General features: G+C 42.5%; 1 protein-coding gene across 1 annotated transcript; it reads left to right on the top strand.

Annotated features, from left to right (window-relative positions):
- Positions 1 to 11,949: 11,949 nt before the first annotated feature.
- mex3b (mex-3 RNA binding family member B) lies at positions 11,950 to 16,351 on the top strand. The gene is made up of 2 exons (XM_017699581.2): positions 11,950 to 12,679; positions 13,508 to 16,351. The coding sequence occupies exons 1-2, from the start codon at positions 12,448 to 12,450 to the stop codon at positions 14,878 to 14,880; spliced, it is 1,605 nt and encodes a 534-aa protein (XP_017555070.1). The 5' UTR covers positions 11,950 to 12,447; the 3' UTR covers positions 14,881 to 16,351.
- The last annotated feature ends 5,111 nt before the right edge of the window (positions 16,352 to 21,462 follow it).

The following is a 21,462-nucleotide window of genomic DNA, read 5'->3' as shown; positions in this document are numbered from 1 at the left end:
AACTAATAGCTCAGAACAGACTAATCCAATTGAGGCCATTCGGAATACAATTTCTATCCGATTGAACGTGATGGGTAAACCTCTAAATAATCCGTTAAATAGAAGAATAATATTCGTGTGAACGCCTGAATCCGATTACACTCCAATCGGAATAGTCCATTCTGCGCATGTGCGTCGCATCATAGCGAAAGGTTTATACCGTTGAACAGAAACTGGTCTGCAGAGGAGACGAGGTTTAAGCTCTGAGCTTTAAAAGACGGCGGCGGGACGGACGTCCATCTTATGTGTCTCAGAGCACGACGTCTTCCTTTATAAGTACATGTGAAGGATGTTTTTCTGAGTCTGACATCAGTTTAAAGTAAATAAAAACACAAGCACTGCTCACTGCTGCTCATCTCACTCTGACTGGACTGATGTTCGCTGTCATGGTAACGTACATGGTACAGTGCTACTCCACACATTTTGCATCGGATTACTTGTAGCGAGCATGTAAACGAAGATTTTCATCAGACTGTTGGTTAGAGTGAGCATAAACACCTCCGTCTGAATCTGTAATCCGATTGTGTTCAATTGGATTGGCGAAAATCTTTGCATGTAAACACAGCCGTTGAGAGTTCATGTGACCAGGGCTCACAATACCTTAAGAGAAAGACATCACAGGAAAGAAGAAGTTAAACTGACTAATAGACATGAGAGATAGTTAACCACATTAGCAGAACCAAACAGAATCAATGTCAGCTGGGAGGCGGGGAATTTCTGAAACAGTAAGGCATTTGAGAAATTAGCAGTAAAATAATAGATTAAAATAATAGCTAAATTAACAATGCACTTTTCTGCAGAACACAGTTTTTTGGCCAAGAATCAGCCCCTGATTGGTCAGGTTAAAATGGGAAAACCAGTCATAAAGAAGCAGATATTAGGTCACTTTATTTGGATCGGCCACTATAGTCCCCTATAGATTATCAACAGATGTTCAAACTGTTAACAAACTATCCTTTTAAACTCCGTTCTAAACAGTGTTGGGGTTAGGCTTAGGATTTGGACCGGGGTGAGGGTTGGGTTTAGGTTTTGGGTTGAAGTTAAGGGTAGGGTTAGGATTAGAGCCGGTTTAGAGTTAAAGACAATTACGGTCAATCTAGTAGATATTTAGCTGAAAGTAACTTGAAGTATTTACAAACCGTCTAAAGTGGACTGTACAAATAAAGTGTTACCCTGCTTTGTTTCTGTGATCCACATAGACGTTAAGCGTCTCTATTTTACATTTTCTATTTACGTTTTTGTATTTTCATAGTGGTTAATGTGACAGTAACAGAGTGACCACAGCCCTGCTAAAATTATGAGCATTAAGCCATTGTGATGTGAAACCAACTAAACCACATGAAAAACACATGATATCACAAAACTCCCGTGTATGCGTTCAACGGGTAGTTTTAGTTGCTGAGTCAGCAGCCTGGCTGCATTTTGTCACTCAGCCAGCCTTATTTATTTATGTATGCATGTATGTATGTATGTATGTATTTATTTATTTATTGGGAAACAACAAGTCTTAGAGGTGTAATGCCACCACTATGATTGTTATGCTCTTCAGCTCTACATGTGGTAGCAGTTTCTCCAGTTCTTAGGAAACCATCTACTTCCTAAACTATGAACTTTAGCAAGAACTGAAAGTACACTGTGTCTGTGTACTAAATATGAGCTAAATCTAACAGGATCTTCAATGTGAATCGGAATCATAACATCAGAGGGCATCTCAGAGGGTGGGAAGGGGTCCAAAACACAACCCATCCATCCATCCATCCATCCATCCATCCATCCATCCATCCATCCATCCATCCATTTTCTAAGCAGCTTCTCCGTCAGGGTCGAGGGGGGGTGCTGGAGCCTATCCCAGCAGTCTTCGGGCGGAAGGCAGGATACACCCTGGACAGGTCGCCAGTCCATCGCAGAGCACACAACCCATGTTACAGAATGTACTTCTGCTCTTTGGGTGCAATTGCACATTTCCACCAAAGAGGTCTCTAAATCCCCAAATCTTGCCTAATGTAACTTTGTCTAGAAATAGAATTTGGATGTTTTTTTTTCCTGGAAGAAAAATACATCATTAAAAATAATTAGTAGATGTTAGTAGCACTTCATGTGGTTTTGTTTGGGCAGTGATGACTAGCAGTTTGTCTTTGTTCCCTGCATCAGCTGTAGTAAAGCTGCTGAGGCAGATGCTGCAGGTATTCCAGCCGTTTCAGCAGCTGTAGCTGGCAAACATCTCAGAGCCTCACAACCAGAGAGCCTGTTCTACTCAGCAAGATCAGCCCATCCTCACTGCCTGTATATTACTATATAAAACAATGATGTCTCCCCTCCTCTCTCTCTCTCTCTTTCTCTCTCACTCTTTCTCTCACTCTCTCTCACTCTCTCCTTCTCTCCCTCTCACTCCCTCTCCCTCTGTCTCCCCCTCTCTCTCCCTCTCTCTCCCTCTCTCTGTTCTTCTTCCCCCTCTCTCTCCCTCTCTCTCTCACTCCTTCTCTCTCTCTCGTTCCCTCTCTCTCTCTCCCACTCTCCTTCAATACCTCTCTCTCTCTCTCTCTCTCTCTCTCTCTCTCTCTCTCTCTCTACTCTCACTCACCCCCCACCTCTCTCTCTCTCTCTCTCTCTCTCTGTCTGTCTCCCTCACTCTCTCTTTCTCCCTCTCTCTCTCAGTCCCTCTCTCTCTCTTCCCCCCCCCCTCCCTCTCCCTCTCGCCTTCTCTCTCTCACTCTCTACTCACACTCACCCCCCCACCTCTCTCTCTCTCTGTCTCCCTCCCTCTCTTTTTCTCCCTCTCTCTCTCAGTCCCTCTCACTCTCTTTCTCCCCCCTCCCTCTGCCTGTCTGTCTGTCTTTCTTTTTGCATCTCTTTATTTCTCTTTCTTTTTTGTCTCTTTGTCTCTCTTCTTTCTTTGTGTCTATCTATTCTCTCTTGTCGCATCATGTCTTTCTTTATATATCTCTCTTTAACTCTCTTTCTTTTTTATCTCTCCTTCTTTGTCTCTCTCCCTTCTCTCTTTTACCTATTACCTACGCCTATTTCTTTCTGTCTCTTTATCTCCCTCTCTCTCTCTCTCTCTCTCTTCCCTCTTTGTCTGTCTCTCTATAATTGATTGTAATGAATCCATCAAATAATAGAAATATCATCAAAAATAACAAACAAAAACAAATAACCCCTCTATCACTCTCTCTTTGTATCTCTCTAATTAATTACAATGAAGAACTATTGATAAACAAATGAGAGAAATAATATAAAAATATCTCTCTATATCGCTTCTCTCCTTCTCTCTCTCTCTTTCTCTTATTGTAATAATATAATATAAGTAATAATCAACTCAGTTATCCCAATAAGTAAATAAATAAATTGTACATTTAAACCTCTCCCTCTGTCTTTTACAGTGAGTTATTCATGTGGGGTCCCAGAGAGCACAGGGAAATTCTGCAGTGGCACTTAGAGAGAGAGAGATGTTGAAGAGGAAGGGAGGAGGAGGATGGATTAGGAGGTGTCGGGTGCGGGGGGAGGAGTGGTGCATTGTGGGGGAGGCGTGGTGCATTGTGGGAGATCAGCTCCAGCTGTCCTGCTGCATGCTCTCGCAGCCGTCTGGCAGGCAGCCAATGGGAGGCGGCCAATCAGTGCCACTCCAGTTCAGTGTGTCAGTGCACACGCACACGCCCTGCTCTGCAGCACTGCAGCGCTGCCCTACTTTACCTCCCTCACCCTCTTTACCTCCCTCACCTATCCCTCCTTCATCACACACACACGTCTCCAAACACACCGCAGTGATGAGAGAAAACATCACTGAGAGCTAAACGCAAAGAGAACCAGCGCCCCCCCTCTCTGTCTCTGTCTCTGTCTCTCTCTCTCTCTCTCTCTCTCTCTCTCTCTCTCTCTCTCTCTCTCTCTCTCTCTCTCTCTGTCTCTCTGTGATGAGCTGTGTTGGAGGAGTCAGGCAGTCTGTAACCTGTTTTGCTGCTGCAGTCAGTGGCACTGATGCTGGTAAAGATCTATTCAATTACAAAACGCTCACTCAAATGAAGAGCCAGTGACAGATTACAGAGACCAACCGACAGGCAGATAAATAAATACAGATAGAGGAGGAAAAATAAAGGGACCAAAAAGGAGTAGTGTCACAGAGAACCCACATTTTGGTATCATAAATCATTTTTTAAGCATATAGTTCTTTAAAGAACCTTGACACTTTGATAGATAGATAGATAGATAGATAGATAGATAGATAGATAGATAGATAGATAGATAATGGGTACAATAACACTATGTTCTTTTGTACATTAGAAGTCTTAATCCCTTATCATATGTATTATATTAAAAGTATTATAAGAAGTTAGAAATCCCTGATAGTACAGCCAGTGTTTCTTCTATCATACACAGGAACACACACCCCACCCACACACATGCACGGTAAGCTCATGAATGGACCTGGATTAGATGATAACTGTAAGCTGCAAGGCTTCATGTGTTTTTCTCCATTAAGGCCCAGACACACACACAGACATACACACACACACACACACACGCACACACACACAGACACACACACACACACAGACAGTCCATGCTGTGTATACAAGATGTGTACATGCATACATAAACATAATGCTGTGTTTAGTATTTACATTAGTTTTTGACTATGAACTATAACTTTAATGGTTATTTATAAATATTCATGCTAAACTTTTTAAAAACTAAGAAAAACACTGTTTACTTTATCCCACTACACACACACACACACACACACACACACACACACACACACACACTAAACCCATGAATGACGCTGCATTAGATGGTGACTGTAAGCTGTAAAACTACATGTGTGTCCCCATCAAGCCCCAGAGACACACTCTCCTCCCTGGGGGGACAAAAGATGAGCTCAAAGCCCACCGGCTGCTGACCTCTCTGCTCTAGCATGTGAGCCTGAATGTCTTTAACCATTCCTTCTTCTACTTCTCTACTTCTCTCTCTCTCTCTCTCTCTCTCTCTCTCTCTCTCTCTTTCTCCAGACGGCGGACGCTGAAGGCTGGCTACAGCTCCAGGCACACTCAGCTCCGGGTCACGCTAAGCTAAGCCCCTCTTCCTCTCATTAAAGAGCAGCCGGCTAATCGCGGCTAAGCAGCTGGTTAGCTCCTAATGCCAAATAGCGAATATCAGTTACAGTCCAGCCGCCTCGTCCCACAGCCGCGGGAGGACATCCTGTGAAAACAGACAGAGAGACTATGCAGGTTTATAGATCAGCTAACTGGGCCTTTAACTGACCAGATATAGGCCTACAAGTTGCCCTGGACTCTCTTCATGTAAACCCTGCCTTGCTGATGTAGCATGTTTAATGCAAAGCCAGTGTCACATTTGCACATCAGAAGTCAGGAGACAGTCACACCAACAGTTTTTCTTCCAGACAGAAAGGCTGCGATTACATCATTGGGTTGAACCAGCACAAATATCAGCACAAAAATCAGATCCTTTTAAACAAAATATAGACACCTGTGGTTTGTGCTCACATAAATACTCACTATTTTTTTGGATCTAGCAATTTTCATCTGTTTACAGGGTGGGCAGCCAGGTTATACCCTGCTAGAACCCTTGGATGCTGGTATGCTGGTCAACCAGCATGACCATGCGGAGTGGCCAGCTAAATCAGCATCAGGCTAGCATAAACCAGCAGGAAAAGATGCTGGTCCAAACTGTTTTTTTTTGGCATTGACACTTCTTCTCAGATCAGATATGAGCCACTTTTATGAAAAAAAAAGGTTTTCTATCTCTTTTTGAGAAATGTGAAAAAAACGACTTAGAAAAAGCTGGATGACACTGGGCTAAAGTCCAGTCTAAGCTTGTTCTCACCAAGCTTGCAAGGTAACAGACAGTTTTTTTGGCTTTCGTTTACTTCCAAAGTAGGATGAGGAATGCATTGTGTTGGATAGTGTAGTGGTTAACACCTCTGCCTTCTATGCTGTAGATTAGGGTTCAATCCCCCACCAGGGTAAGCACCCTACACTATACCAATAAGGGTCCTTGGGCAAGACTCCTAACACCACCTTGGCCTGCCTGTGTAAAATGATCAAATTGTAAGTCGCTCTGGATAAGAGCGTCAGCCAAATGCCGTAAATGTATTAGAAAAATCCAGAGGCACAAATTTCAAGCTAACATTTGCTCATTCACTGAGCTAGCTAGGGCTAGCTATCCAGGCTAATGTTTCTCACCAAGCTTGCAAGTTAGCTGTTTTAGGTTCCGTTTACTTTCAAGCTATGGTGATGGATGTTTTAAACACAAAGACAAAGGCATGATGGGCCAAGTTTCAAGGTAAACGAATATTTGCTCACATGTTTACTTAGCTGTCTGACCAAGCTAATGCAAGTCTGCAAGTTAGCTGTTTTTAGCTTTCATTAACTTTCAAATTAGGACTAAAAAAATGTGGTAGAAAAATCTGAGGCAAAAATTTGAGGCACACTGGGCCAAATTTCAAGCTAAGCTAATATTCGCTCATTTGCTGAGCTAGCTATTGGTAGCTACCCAGGCTTAATGTTTCTCACCAAGGTAGTAGGTTAGTTAACCGCTTTTTAGCTTACATTTACTGTCAAGGTACAGTAAAGAATGTTTTAGAACAATTCAGAGGAGCGAATGGCCAAGTTTCAGAATAAGCTAATATTTGTTCACATGTTGAGTTAGTTAGATTTCTGGCCAAGCTAATGTTTCTCTCTAACTGTGAAGCTAATTGTTTTGAGCTTTCCTTTGCTGTCAAACTAGAGTGTATTCGAAAAATCTAGAGGGACACTGGCCCAATTTCAAGGTAAGCTAAAAGTTGCTAACTCAAAAAGCTTTCAAGTTAGCTAACTGTTAATTAATTAAGTGATGCTTTTTAATCCCACAAATGGGGAAATTCCACCTCCGCATTTAACCCATCCGTGAAGTGAAACACCACATACACACTAGTGAACACACACACTAGGGAGCAGTGAGCACACATGCCCGGAGTGGTGGGCAGCCCTATCCACGGCACCCGGGGAGCAGTTGGGGGTTAGGTGTCTTGCTCAAGGACACCTCAGTCATGGACTGTCGGCCCTGGGGATCGAACCGGCAAACTTCCGGTCACAGGGCCAGTTCCCTGACGTCCAGCCCACAACAGCCCCCTGTTAATTGATGTATTGCATTGATAAAAAAATTTTTTTCTTATAGCTACTAATTGCTCTGTTTCCACCATGGATGAGGTGTTATAAGTCAAATGGTAGATAAAATAGTTAATAAAATAATAAGAACTTTAATAAATGTGTTAGCTTTGTTTATCTGGTCATAGTGTGATCATGCATTAGCTGCCAAAATGAATGAGTCTTACTGTGGCAACTTGAGATAGGATACATGTGGGCTTATTTGAATCATCTTGCTGCTCCAGGGGCGTCTTTATGGTTTGATGTGGCTTTATTTGAGCAGGCTGATCCGTAGGGAAAGTTCACCTGCAGTCATGTCTTTTGTACAACCATAGAACAAAAGAAGTCCCTGTAGCCTTTGTGTGAAATATTCCTCATACCTGACTCAAGCGGACACTTCTTGCAGAGTATAAATATTGATGTAATGCCGTGTATTCATACCAAAGTGGACGCAAGCCCACCTGGAATTTAAGCCAAAAGAATGAAATAAAATCATTTTTGTGTATAAAGTGGCCTCCAACCTCACTGAAGTGCAGTAGTGGAGGAATCTCAACACATCCAGTTAACACATCCTCATAATACCCATTATTATGATTATTACCACTGCTCTTCTTTCATATACTTTTCTTATTTTAGACACAATGGAACATTTGAGCTGTCTTAACAGGAAAAAGATGTTCTTGTAAAAGTCATATTGTTACCATGATCCACAAACTGCTGTTCCATCTGAGAGCTGGTTAGAGAAAGGCTGCGGTCGTAGCCACTGCTGAAGGAAAAATAAAGAGTTGGTTTAGAGATAACCTCTGTGGTTTGATCTCTGCTAAGCAGATCTGCCCGTATGGGTTTGTTTTCATAGTTTTTTGGGACAAAAAAGTCTTTGTTGGGAAACTAGAAAAAAACAGTTCTAACCTACAGTACCAACAAAATGCTTCTGACTTTGTCATGGGATTAAACAAAAGCCCCATGTTTCATTATATATATATATATATATATATATATATATATATATATATATGAGAGAGAGAGAGAGAGAGAGAGACAGAGAGAGAGAGAGAGAGAGAGAGAGAGAGAGATCTGGAGCATATTATTATTACATTTAGGTCTTAACATTTAGGTAATACTTAATACACCCACTACCCCTGTGTTTAGTAATGCTTTACATTTAATTTTGCACCATTAATTTTGATCCATTCATCATAAAAATCAAACACAATGTTAAGAGCATCAGGCATTTTCAAATTATATATCAATATACATATGTCAAAAACTGAAAAATATAATACATATGGGACATATTATTCTTATTACATATAAATACTGACATAAATACTTACATATATTTAAATATTTAAAAATGGGACGTTATTATTACACAGATACTTACAACCCCACATCCTCACATTGTCTGAAAACAAGCATGTGTGTGTTTGTGTGCGCCTGCCTGGCTGACTGTCTTTGTTTCCCCCAGTCTGTGAATCCTATCGATTGCTATAGTATATGTAAGGTAATCTTTAGACACAGTTGCATGTGTAGTAGGCCAACATCACCATAAGATGAAATGACATAATGGTCAAATGGAAAGCGCAAGCAAGCGACACCACTTGTTTCAGTATTTACATTTTCTTCATTGTTTACTTGTAAAAGCTACATTTACATAAAGGAATTCACAGTCCAGAATGGGCTGCGTTTGACATTATAAAGTCTAACACTGCTAATATATTGCTCAATAATGTACTGCATATGTTATCCTATAAAGTGCTATTTTCCTGACATTATGTGTTGACATCCTGTAAATATGCAGCCGCTCCTGCCTGCCAGCCACAAATCAGTGCAGAGAGTGTAAACAGTCCAGAGATAATCAGATGTCATACGTGTGGAGTCTGCATAATGCACCTCCAGATGTTTCCCAAAGCCAATATGATGCCGCCAGCTAAAAATAAGAAAAGAGAAGGGGGTGGGGGGGGGGGGCAGAAAATGGGGTTAACGTTAAATAAGAGAAGCTTCTCAGGTTTGGAGGGCAGTTAATATTAGCATACCTATTGTTCCTTGCGACAGAGGTGACAAAGCAACTGCTTCTCGTTTCAATGCTCCTGAATTGGTTTGAAATTTTCTTTGTGTAAGAAGAAGCTCAACCCCCCCCCCTCCTTCCTTAAAGCGCCCCTCCAACCCAAAATCCCCCCCCCCCCCAACACCCCCCCCCACCCCCCAATTCCAAAGCCCATCCTCCAGCTGGGCCCACAATAGGTGCATTCGCATCTACCCTCTGGGACACTATCGGCTCATACCGGCAATGGCAGGGTCGCCTGCATTGCATTGTTGATATATAATTGCTCAATAGCCCACTTGTGAACTGAGTGAAATATTGATTCGAGCATGAGCCCTAGTCGTTTACTGCTTTGGTCAAGTTTTAGGTCACTCGGATGGACCATATGTGTCATTTCTTTTGTGTCAAGCTTAGCATGCTTGCATTGGTACACCTGCTGCATGCATAAATGAACAAGACAGACAAATGAAGTGAAATGAAAACGAAAAAGTACAGATCTCCCCCTGTATTTTGCTTAAATAGGGCAGATTTCACCTTAAACTATGGTAAAGCCCACCATAAGACAATGGGCCAATTAAATAATGTCAATTATACTCTTAGCAAATACTAACCTATAATCGGTCAATGGCAAAATTGAAAGAAACAGCACTGAATCCTTTAAGTAAGGTGCTTTTTTTTCCACTCTTGCATCCAGATCCCGTCGATTTCAGCCCTTTCTCCAGGTGTCTGCAGCCGTGGTGTTAACACGCTGACATCCAGAGGAAATGAGAAGTGTTTGAACACAGCAATTAGCTGCTAGCTGTTTGAAAGTTGCCTTGAAAGAGGAGGAAAAAAAGGCTGATGCCATTTGCTGAGGTCCGGCATACAGTCTAAGACGGGAATATGGCACTACAGTGTGTTCTTACATGATTTTATAGGAACTGCAGTGTCCTGAGTGCCAAATCTATTCAGAGAGAGAGAGAGAGAGAGAGAGAGAGAGAGAAAGAGAGAGGAAGAGAGGACGCGAGAGCGCAAAAGCAGCACACACACACACACACACATGCACCAAACCCAGGACAAAGAGCATGTCTGGGCATGTTGCTCCTCGTCCCAAATTTTGCACAATAATAATAGTTAGTCACTTGTAATAAAGTCCACTCAGTAACCGAGCTGAGATTATTCTGGGCAAAGGCGAATAAAAATAGGCTGCACTGTGGCTCCTCAGTCCATTTCTTTCCCTCTAACGCGCATTCCAGACAACACTCTGCCTCCAAAACAGTGTTTTCACAGGTCAATAGGTCAACAGCCTGCTTAGAAGATCTTTATGTCAGGTAGATAGGGCACCTCCAGATCAATTGACCTGAATAGATATGCATTTACAAGGCTATTCAAGAAAGCTTTACAGTATGGGTTACCTAAAGTGAGGGGTCAGTTTGGATGCTGTTTGTTTTTTTTATCCTTTTATGTACCTGAACATGGTCCTACGTGGTCAGTCTGTTAGGAAATAGACAGATTCCCAACAGGCATTTTACAGAAATACATGGAACTGAGTTCTACAAGACTCATACAGTAAATTGATCCTCAAATCATGCTCAAATTAGTGGAATCAATGTGTTCATGGTTCCATATAGAACCATTTTGTTTACTAAACAACCATATAGTGTACTCACTTTAAAAAAGTGGTTCTTTAAGGGTTCTATAGCCTATGTAGATCAATAAATGCTTAAATCATTCCCTGAATGGTGACATCGTTCTTCAGATTGATTAAAAATGTGTTTTATATGCTTCTATATAGCACCAAAAAGATTGAATAGAAGCTTGACATCGTAACAACAGAACACTTTTTGGTGCTACACAGAACCCTTTCAAAAAACGTTCTCTATGTAATCAAATGCAACACATTCTCCATCCACCTAAAGAATGATTTCACCATGCAAAGAACCATTTAAGCATGCAAATGCTTCTTTGAGTGCTTATGGCTCTGTATAGAACCATTTTCTTTTGTTACAGACATGATTAAAGGGTTCTTTGCATCGTTAAAGGGTTCTTCAGATTGATAATGTGTCTTATAAGGCTCTACACCACAAAGGTGTGACGTTGAAACAATAGAAGAACGATTTGACAATGCAGAGGGTTCTTTGGGTTCTGTATACAACAAAGAACCCCTGAAGAACCGTCTTTTTTAAAGAGTGTACACACTTCAAAACGGCTCTTCTGGTCCTACAAGCTTGACATTGTAACAACAGAAGAACCCTTTATTTTGGCACTAGATAATTTTTTTTATTTTATTTTAAAAGGTTCTATACAGAACCATCTACAACACATTCTCCATCAGTCTGAAGAACCTTCTAGGGATGCAAATATATACAGATCTCCCTCACTCCCTTGGAGAACCGTCCTTTTTAAGGGTGTCCACCGTTGAAAATGTTATAGATCGCTATATGGAAGGAAACTCAGAGCATATGACCGCGGATCTGCTCTGTGTGGTGTCATTTCATAAGAAAGGAACAGAAAGGGAAGAAAAGAAATCCGTGTCGTTAATGTTTTGACGGTCACAACAAAGGAAGGAGGAGGGAGACTCGAGGGGGGCGGGGCCAGGACGGCCGCTGGATTCGGCCCGTCCAATCACGTAGCGCGTATGCAAACGAGCGGCGCCGAAGCCGCGCCTCGGCCCCGTCCCAGGCCCGCCCCGGTGACGTCATTGCCCCATATCTCGCCCCCCTCGCTCGCCGTGTCTGTCTGCAGCAGCTCAGACAGCAAACAGAAAGGAGCTGAGAGAGCACGGGAGAGCAGGCAGGGAGGGGCTCGTTCTGAAGGGGAGAAAATATCAGGAATATCACCGACGCCGGCATTCCTGACCAGAGCTACTTCGGGGGGAGTTTTCCGCGGAGCTGAAGGCTGGATTTGCACTGATTTTTTTTTTTTACCCCCCCTCCCTTCTCCCCTCCGTGGCTCTCTCGCGCTCTTCTGCTTGTTTTTCTCCAGCTGTCGTTCCTGGGACAGGAAGGAAGGGAGCACGGTCGCTTTTCTCTTTTTTCCCCCTCCCTTCTTTTTTGTTAGTTCTGCACCAGGAGCAGGCTAGCGAGACTGACCTGGTGCTTTCCTCTCCTCTTCTCTCCTCTCCCTCTTCCCCCCCTCCTTCCCCACCCACCCGCTACCCCTGTGCTCAATCCCACCCTGCTATTTTGTTTCTTTCTTTCTTTCTCCTTTTTTCCCACTACGCCGGAGAGGGTGAGCGCAGCCGAGATGCCGAGCTCGCTGTTCGCCGACATGGAGCGCAGCGGCAGCGGCCAGCAGGGCGAAGCTTTGGACGACCAGAGAGCCTTGCAGATAGCCTTGGACCAGCTGTCCCTGCTCGGCCTGGACAACGACGAGTCCGGCGCCTACGACAATGAGCCGAGGAAAAAGAGCGTCAACATGACCGAGTGCGTCCCGGTGCCCAGCTCTGAGCATGTGGCCGAGATAGTGGGCAGACAAGGTAAGCTTGGGTCAGGGCTTTCTTTGTTTAAGGCACGCTACTGTAGTCCTCCCTCCCTCACTCCTTTTCAGCCCCCCTCCCTCATTCCCTGCTTCCCTTCATTCTTCTTGTTTTCTTCTTCTTCTTCTTCTTCTTCTTCTTCTTCTTCTTCTTCTTCTCCTCCCTTTGTGGGCCAGGCGCCATTCATCCACAACTGCTGGCTCAAATTCACCAGACACAGTAGCCCATTTTTCAGGAAACGTTAACGTTAGTGTGTAGTGTGTCCTGAGGAAGCACAAAGACAGAGGGGCTGTGACAGGGGCAGGGCAGGACAGTGCTATCATAAGGCTTCCCCTTTGTCCTGTTATATCATTGCTGGCCCACATCAGAGCCTCCCTCCTTCCAAAAAGGGGCGAGAACTGTCAGACAAGACAGCGAGAACTGGACCGGGTTTGTTTACACTGGTACATAAGGTGCTGCTAGAAGCTGCCTTGATGCTTGTTGTCATCTAAAAGTAGCCACAGTCCTTCCTTGCCTTCAAACGCTGTGTTTTGACCAAGCAGGAACATCCAGAATTCTGCATCCGTGTCTTTCCCCCTCCTCCTCCTCCTCCCGTGCTATTTTTGACCCTGGACCGCTGTATGTCATGTAACCAAGCATGTGGTTTGAATTTATGCTGTGCAAAAAGAAGTGAATTGTTGTGCCCGGCTGTAGTGGCTTTTAAAGCGCACATCTGCGAGCGTCATAACAGGGGTGATGTTTTATGTGTCCCGTCTTATTTCATCATGCAGCATGTTTAGCTCTTTTTGGTTGATTTTTTTTTTCTCCCCCTGATTCTTTTCAACATAGGTTGCAAAATAAAAGCTCTGCGAGCTAAGACCAACACCTATATCAAGACTCCGGTGCGAGGGGAGGAGCCGGTCTTTGTTGTGACAGGCAGGAGGGAGGATGTAGCCATGGCTCGGAGGGAGATCATCTCTGCGGCGGAGCATTTCTCCATGATCCGAGCATCGCGGAACAAAAACAGCAGCCTGAACGGAAGCACCGCTGTGCCGGGGCCTCCCAACCTGCCTGGCCAGACCACCATCCAGGTGCGGGTGCCCTACAGGGTCGTGGGGCTTGTGGTGGGGCCCAAAGGAGCCACCATAAAGCGCATCCAGCAGCAGACACACACCTACATTGTCACGCCCAGCCGGGACAAAGAGCCGGTCTTTGAGGTCACGGGAATGCCAGAGAATGTGGATCGCGCCCGGGAGGAGATCGAAGCACACATCGCCATGCGGACGGGCGGCCTGATCGAGTTCAGCTCGGACGAGAACGATTTCCACGCCAACGGGACGGACGTAGGCTTTGATCTGCACGGCCACCACGCCGGCCTCTGGAGCAGCAAGCACGGCTCGGGGGTGACGTCCAATTCGGGCCGCAAACCATTCTCCAACTACCGAAACGACAGCTCCAGCTCGCTGGGCAGCGCCTCCACTGACTCGTACTTTGGCACCAACGGTGGCTCAAGGCTACCTGACTATAGTCCTCCAAGCCCCGCCCTCAGCTATACCGCCTCCAGTAACGGCAACAACAACAACAACAACCTGAACGTCAACGTCGTCAACGGCAATGGCTTTGTGTACAGCGGCGACGTCATTTCACCCGACTGCACCGACCTGACCTTCGACCCCTCGCCTGGGTTCGACCCCACTCCGGCGCCCCCTGGCTTGATTTGGTCCCAGTACGAGCGCGCCAACGGCACGGCCACCACTCCATCCTCCATCTTCCCCGCCAATGCTTCCACAGCCAATGCCAACGGTCTGCTCGCCAATCAGAGGAGGGCGAACGGGGTCAGCTGTGCCCAGCCCCGACTGTCTCCGCCCCTTCACCACGTGGGCGGAGCCGGGGAGCACCCGCTGGCCCGAAGGGTCCGAAGCGACCCCGGCGGAGGTTCCTTGACCTTCCCTGGTTATTCCACCAACGGCATGGCTGGCCTGGTGCCCTCCGACTCCTCGGCCTCATCCTCATCCTCCTCTTCCTCCTCTTCCTCGGGGACCAGCCGCAAGGGCAGCCGGGACTGCTCGGTTTGCTTCGAGAGTGAAGTGATCGCCGCCCTGGTGCCCTGTGGCCACAACCTCTTCTGCATGGAGTGCGCCAACCGCATCTGCGAGCGGAACGAACCGGAATGCCCCGTCTGCCACGCTGCAGTTACTCAGGCAATACGTATATTTTCTTAAGAAACACTAAATGCATATAAACAAAAAAACAACGACAATGATGTGCCCCCATGACTACAATAGCAACAAGACCACCAGGACTGAACACTTAACTACAAACTCCTGTTATTATGGCTTTATGAAAACTCCTAATAATAACAATGTGTTTATCATATGTGTATATACATATGTATGTGAAAGCTGCAGTATCCAAAAAGGGACACCCGATTAGAGGGCTCCGGTGTTATTGTTTATAACTGTACTGTAGCTTGGGACAAATATTTTCAACATCTAATGCATGTTTTAAATATTAAAGCTTAGTAATCAATAGTTCTAGTAAAAAAAAAAAGGTAAAAATATACACAGACGTGGATGAAGTTCTGAAAAGGACGGCAGCCTTGCCTCGAGGTACCCGAGTCAGTTCGTTTGACTGTTGAGTGTAAAAACTGGCCCGTCGAGGGAGCATCATGCTAGCAGCGCAGGTGGATGTTGTGAGTCTTAGGGCTTTTACTCTTAACAGCATTAATAGACTTACAGTGGTGAAGATACTGCAGCGTCTCTAGTTCAACTTTGACTTATACGAGGGAGAGCAACAACATATCCTGCATATATATGTATAGAACAAAATAAGGAAACAACGACAAAAAAAAAACCAACAAAAAAAAACAGAAAATCCACAAGTTGAAAGTTTTAAATATTAATTACATTAATACAGATTGAAGTATTTTATTCTTTTTTGACTTGAAAGATTATATTTCGTATTGCAAAGATGTTTACAAATATTTTAATTTAAGTTCAGTGAACTTTTTTGTAGCTGGGTTCAAATATCTTTTATTTTTTAGTATGGCCTCCTGGGCGACGAACACTGTATTATTTTAATATCACAAGAGGAAAAAAAAACCGTGGATGGATGTTCAGAAAACGGCGTGTATTTGCATTTAACAGTATTCTGTTGGGACGGAGGGTTTATAGGTTCAGCAAAAAAGTCTTTTAAATCCGTTTCACCCAGCATATTTTTTATTCAGTAATATAAAGCATATTTTATTCTATATTATTACGAAACATTCAAATGTATAAAAAACTTAGTAAGTTGGACAAAAGGAAACCGTTTATGCTTTCTAAAAATTTGTATGAATTAGATTCCAGTGGGTATTACAGACTTCTGTTGCACCACTATAGTTTTAGTATTTCTATTTTAATACGTTTGTTTACCACTTGTTTATGTATATGTAGGTGAAGTTACTTGAGCGTAAAAGTACTTTATTGAGCAAAGTTTAAAAACAAAGTATATTTTATTTTATGATAAAAAAGGCCTTTAACCTCATGGTCAAATACTAATATTATATTTGCTGAAACAAGATTTGAAAAATGTATCAAGAGTTTTATTTTTCTGACATTTAAAGTTCTACATGATAAAGTAAAACTTAAGTAATGGTGCTACTTCATGTTTTTTTAAGTATTTCTATATAAGTCCAATAAAATGGTACATGAATGTGGTGTGTTGCTTCCGTTATTACGCTTTAATCTCACTCTAATCGAAATGATAGTGACTGATTTGCATATGTGTGCATGGAAACGTAACTTTAAGATGGATTTAACGAAGCATCAGCCTCCTGTTGGGCTGTTTTGATTTTTCTAGCTGAGTCATGTCATGCAGCAACACCTCTTAGGAAGGAAAAAGAGGCAATTGAAGATGGAAGGGAAATATGTGCTTAACCTTAAAGGGGAATTCCACCGATTTCACAAAAACTCTGACAGCTGCATCACTGAAATGTAAACAGTGTCATTCAGAGTGGGTTTGGTGTGCAATCAGATTTCTTTGCAGCGGTGGAGATAGCAACCAGGGGTCGCCATGACTACAACACAAATATAGACGTTTTATTTAATATCTAAAAGAACCAGTGAGCCTACATGTCTTCTGAGTTTAATACGGAATGATAATGGAAAAGTTGTCTTTGGGGACTACGTTGCTTCACAACACCTAATGTATTATCCCACCAGGGCTGTATTTCTAAAATTCTATTTCTAAAAATAACTTTTATTTATTTATTTATTTATTTAAATACCTATCTTAGAACAATGTCTCACTGACATCAGGCAGTGAATTCATAATCATTTCATGTAATAATAACATGTTCTGTGAGGGAGCTTTTAGAGGTGGACTTCTGGTTCCTATCACCACCACTGTGAGCTATTCTGACTCTGTAAGTTTCTCTAGAACCGAGCGTTTCACACCGAACCACTCTGAATGACTCTGTTTACGTTTTAATCCTGTAAATTATAGAGAATTTTTCAATAATCGGTGGAATTCCCCTTTGAATTGGACTAGCTTGACACTATCTATATACTGTAATCCATAAAAATGGCAAAAAAGTACACATCACATAGCACACATCAGATTAATAATGTAGAATTTGGGGGACAAAAATGAAAAAATCTGACATTTTCCTTTAATGTAAGCTAAAATAACCATAACCAGCTTTTAACCAATAGCCAATTTTATTTTGGATCATTTCTATGGGTCCATTCATCGTTAGATTTTGGTATCCCAACATTAGTTCATGATGCATTCTGTCTAAATGTGTAAAATGCTCTTCTGGATGTGCTTTACTTTGCTCATGCTATCAGGGTGCTTTTACTTATAAATACATTTGGGTCAAAGGTCAAATACATGGCAGGGCCGTTCGTAAAGAGGAGGAGGTGAAGAGCACGGTGCACGTTAGCATTTTTCAGGCCCTGGTTTTGTATTTTAGCCTGTTGGAGCTGCAATTTCAGTGTCATGTGGTTTCACATGGAAAGAGTGAGCTCTCGAAAATGTGCCCTGTTGCTGGATAATAACCGCACAGCAAACAGGCCCTAATGACCGGTTTAAAATGGAAACATCCAAAAGGGCCTTGCTTCACAAAAACTGGCCCTCATAAAAAAAAAAAAACAAAAAAAAAAAACTTACTATTAGGAAACAATTCCAGCGCTCTGTGGAAAAGAGCTGACAAGTGCTTTGTCCAAATTCAGAACATATGCCCTCGGTCCGAGTCACTAAACGCCGCTAAATGCTGCAGCAGAAACTAAAGGCCGAGTCACTGCCTTTTTATTGCAGTGTTTTGGTTTCTCTGTCAGTCCTGACTTCCTTTAACGTGATCGTTTGAGGAAACATGTATAGTTTCCCCCCTTAGCTCAAGTGTAGTCAATTAGCTGAGACATGTTTGGTTTACTTTAGTTTTGCAAGGCTGATGTTGTTAGCCTGAGCACAAGAGCTTACCAGCCAGATAGCATTGTGCTAACTGCACTCGTTTATGTGGTTTCTGACATTGAATGGCTTCTTTTATCTTTAAAAGTGGACAAAACTGAGGTTTCAGGACATCTGCTGTTACTGTTTTTAGCTACGTGATGTGCACTTATGCCATTTTTATAAATGACAGTATGTCATACAGTGTCAAGCTAGTCTATCTTAAAAGAGGGATTCAACTGATTATTCAACATTTCTCTGTAATTGGAGCGTTTAAAATCTCATTTAGAGTGTTTCGGTGGGAAACGCTGTGTTCCAGAGAAACTAACCGAGTCGGAGCTGTTCACAGTGGTGGTGATGGGAACCAGACGTCCACCTCTAAAAGCTCCTCACAGAAAGCTCCTACATAAAATGCTTATGAATTCACTGCCTGATGATGGAGACGCTGTACAATACGCTTGACAATACTTTGGCCAATAGATAATACTTTTAAAAATCAGTTGATGGTGGAGGGGTACGTCTAGGGTGTCATAAGGCAAAATAAAAATTGTTCAGATTTACCATATTTACCTATTTTGGCATCATAAACGTTCCACATAGAAACTCAGAAGACACATGTAGGTTCACTGGGGGTTTTGAATTGTAAATAAAATGGTTAAATTTGTGTTGTAGACATGGTGATGTCTGGTTCCTATCACCAGCACTGTGAACAATTTTGACCCTGTAAGTTTCTGTAGAACAGAGCTCTTCACACCAAACCTCTCTGAATGACTCTGTTTACATCCCAAAGATTAAATTATACATAAAATTTGCAAAACTTTCTACATCTCCTCTAAACATCCCACTGTGAGTGAGAGTTTCTAGAATGTGATTCTTATCATGTGTCTTGAAGGTCAGAGTAAAATTACTACAACGACTTTTTGGCTGGTTTGAGTAGTTTGGAAGAAAGGCAGGTAGATAACATCGTTGCTCAAAAGCTCAACTTCTCATTTCAGCTGTATGACTAGAGACTGCCTTTAAGTCATAGTATTAGAGAGAATAGCGCTGCTGTCGGAAGAAAACCTCGTATCTCCAAACCAGTAACTTTACAGGAGAAGGAAAAAACATACTTCACTTTCAATGTAAGTCAATGGAACCAGAATTTTTCCCACTTCATTTTGGGTCATTTCTTTTAGGCCATTCATCATAAAATTGACAAACAATGTAAAGAGTCACAGACACTTTCAAATTATGTCAAAAACTGAAAAATGGAGATACAAGGTTTTCTTCTGACAGCAATGATATGTTACTAAAACTAAAGAAATGGCTCAGATTAGGAGCACCCCAAGCTGAAAGCTAAAGGTGGCAAGATAGCTGCATGGACATGTAGATACGTTAAATCAGCCTGGCTTCTGTCTTAGTGCTGAATAAAGACAGAATCACTATTTTCTTTACATTTTTACTCAACAACCTACGCTAATGCTAGCTTGGCTCTCTTCATTGGCCTGTAGCTCAGCGGCTAGCAGTCAGGATTGGTTAATACCTCAGGGTTTTCCAATGACTTGAGGGAGAATTTTCGGACAGATTAATAACTCAAGACTGAAATTAGTGTGTGATGATTTATGCAGGCAGTTAGCACAATGCTAATTGGTGGCCTGTGAGCTTCCATTACTTGTTAGCTACATTAGCCTCATTGCTCCTCATTGCAAAGCCTCAAACGGACAGCTACAAGTCTTGGCTAGTTAACAGGGATGCAGAACCTGCAGGATTTAAGGATTGTTTAACTGCCAATGCTAAAAATAGTGATAAAATATAATACTTTACAGTATATTTGTATATTTTCAGACATGCAGTTGTGCACTGTTTAAATTAATGCACAATGCTTTTAGTCGCCAGCTGCTGGCTACTCTGGGACGTCGCTAAAACAGCACAGGAAAGCTGAGTTCAAATCAGATCAAATCATTGATCATGTTGTCACAAAGCAGCTTTACAGAATATCGGAAAAGACAAAGTTTTAACAGGACTGTAAGAATGTACAGAAACCCCCCCGGTGGGCAAGCCAGGGGCAACAGTGGCAAGGAAAAACTCCCTCAGACCTGAGGAAGAAACCTTGGGAGGAACCAGGCTCACCAGGGGGGACCCATCCTCCTCTGGTCAAACTACCTACAAGTTGTTGTATTACTAATATTAATAGCAGTAATATTGGTATTAGGAATAACTAAGAGTCTATGAGAACAGAGTCTATGAGTTGAATTATATGTAGCGGCCTAAGATCATTTTTAAACTTAAACATCAAAAAACGCCTTAATGTGCCAGGTTTTGAATGTAGGAGTTGACTTTCCGAGTTACATCTGCTGCTTGATCTGCGTTTGAATTTGTATTGAACCTACAGGCACATTGACTTAATTGGTTACTGTCCTACATATCAACAATCTGATTGGTCACTGCTCAACTCATATGCATAAGGTTTGACCTGAAAAGTGAGATCAAACAGTATTTCACATTGTCTATATGTTCCCTTCAAGCTATTTCTTTTTAGTTATAAATATATATATATATATATATATATAAAACATGCAAAATGAGCCTTATTAATGTGCAACACTCTACTCAATGTTGCAATATTTTATTTCAGTAAAGGATTCTGATTCTGATTGATTCTGATTACATGTAAGATTTGAATCAATGTGTGTTTATATGATTATGTTTAGGTTTATTATGATTAGGTTAATGATCCAGTACCTGCAGAAAATCAGATTTGGTCAGTAATCAGATTAATGCGTTTAAATGCATTTCAGTATTGGATAATGGGGGAAACTCCGGGTCTACATGAGTCAGACAGTGATCAGATTGCTGCTTTCCAACCAGCCAATAAACTCACAGAATAAGACGTGATGTAAACGTAATGTAAAACTCAAACTTCATGCCACAGCCTTGTTTTCCCAAAACATTGTGCCACTTTATCTGGAAATATGAGCATCTTCGAGAAGATGAAGAATATCTAAATCCGTCATTTCATCAAGCATGCAGTCGATTTCATCGTCGCTCCCAAACTTTTGCTGCGTCTCGCGGCGGCGGCTTATTTCTGGTATTGCTGTCTGTTTTCGCACAAGCGCTGACTGAAAAATCCAGAAGAAATCAGAGTTTACATACACCGGGAAATCTGATTACTGAGTTAAAATCTTCATCGGATCTCTAGGCCTTACCGCAACCTAAGAAATCAGACTGTTTATATGAGCATTTGAATAATCAGATACCTGATTAAAGCACAGATCACTGAGTGCATGGAAACACTCTCAAGGTTTCTTTGAATCCTTTGAGTTGTAATGCAAAAACAGAAGTAGTCCTACACAAATGGAAGGATAACGTCCTATTAAAAATAGCAGCAACACTACCTC

This window comes from Pygocentrus nattereri, chromosome 15, assembly GCF_015220715.1.
Source record: "Pygocentrus nattereri isolate fPygNat1 chromosome 15, fPygNat1.pri, whole genome shotgun sequence".
In the NCBI taxonomy this organism is placed as follows: Eukaryota; Metazoa; Chordata; class Actinopteri; order Characiformes; family Serrasalmidae; genus Pygocentrus; species Pygocentrus nattereri.
This window is presented reverse-complemented; position numbering and strand designations above follow the sequence as displayed.

Coding starts and splice junctions, on each gene's coding strand:
- mex3b (XM_017699581.2), top strand. CDS start 12,448: ATGCCGAGCTCGCTGTTCGCCGACATGGAGCGCAGCGGCAGCGGCCAG. Junction 12,680..13,507: donor CGAGATAGTGGGCAGACAAG/GTAAGCTTGGGT, acceptor TTTTCAACATAG/GTTGCAAAATAAAAGCTCTG.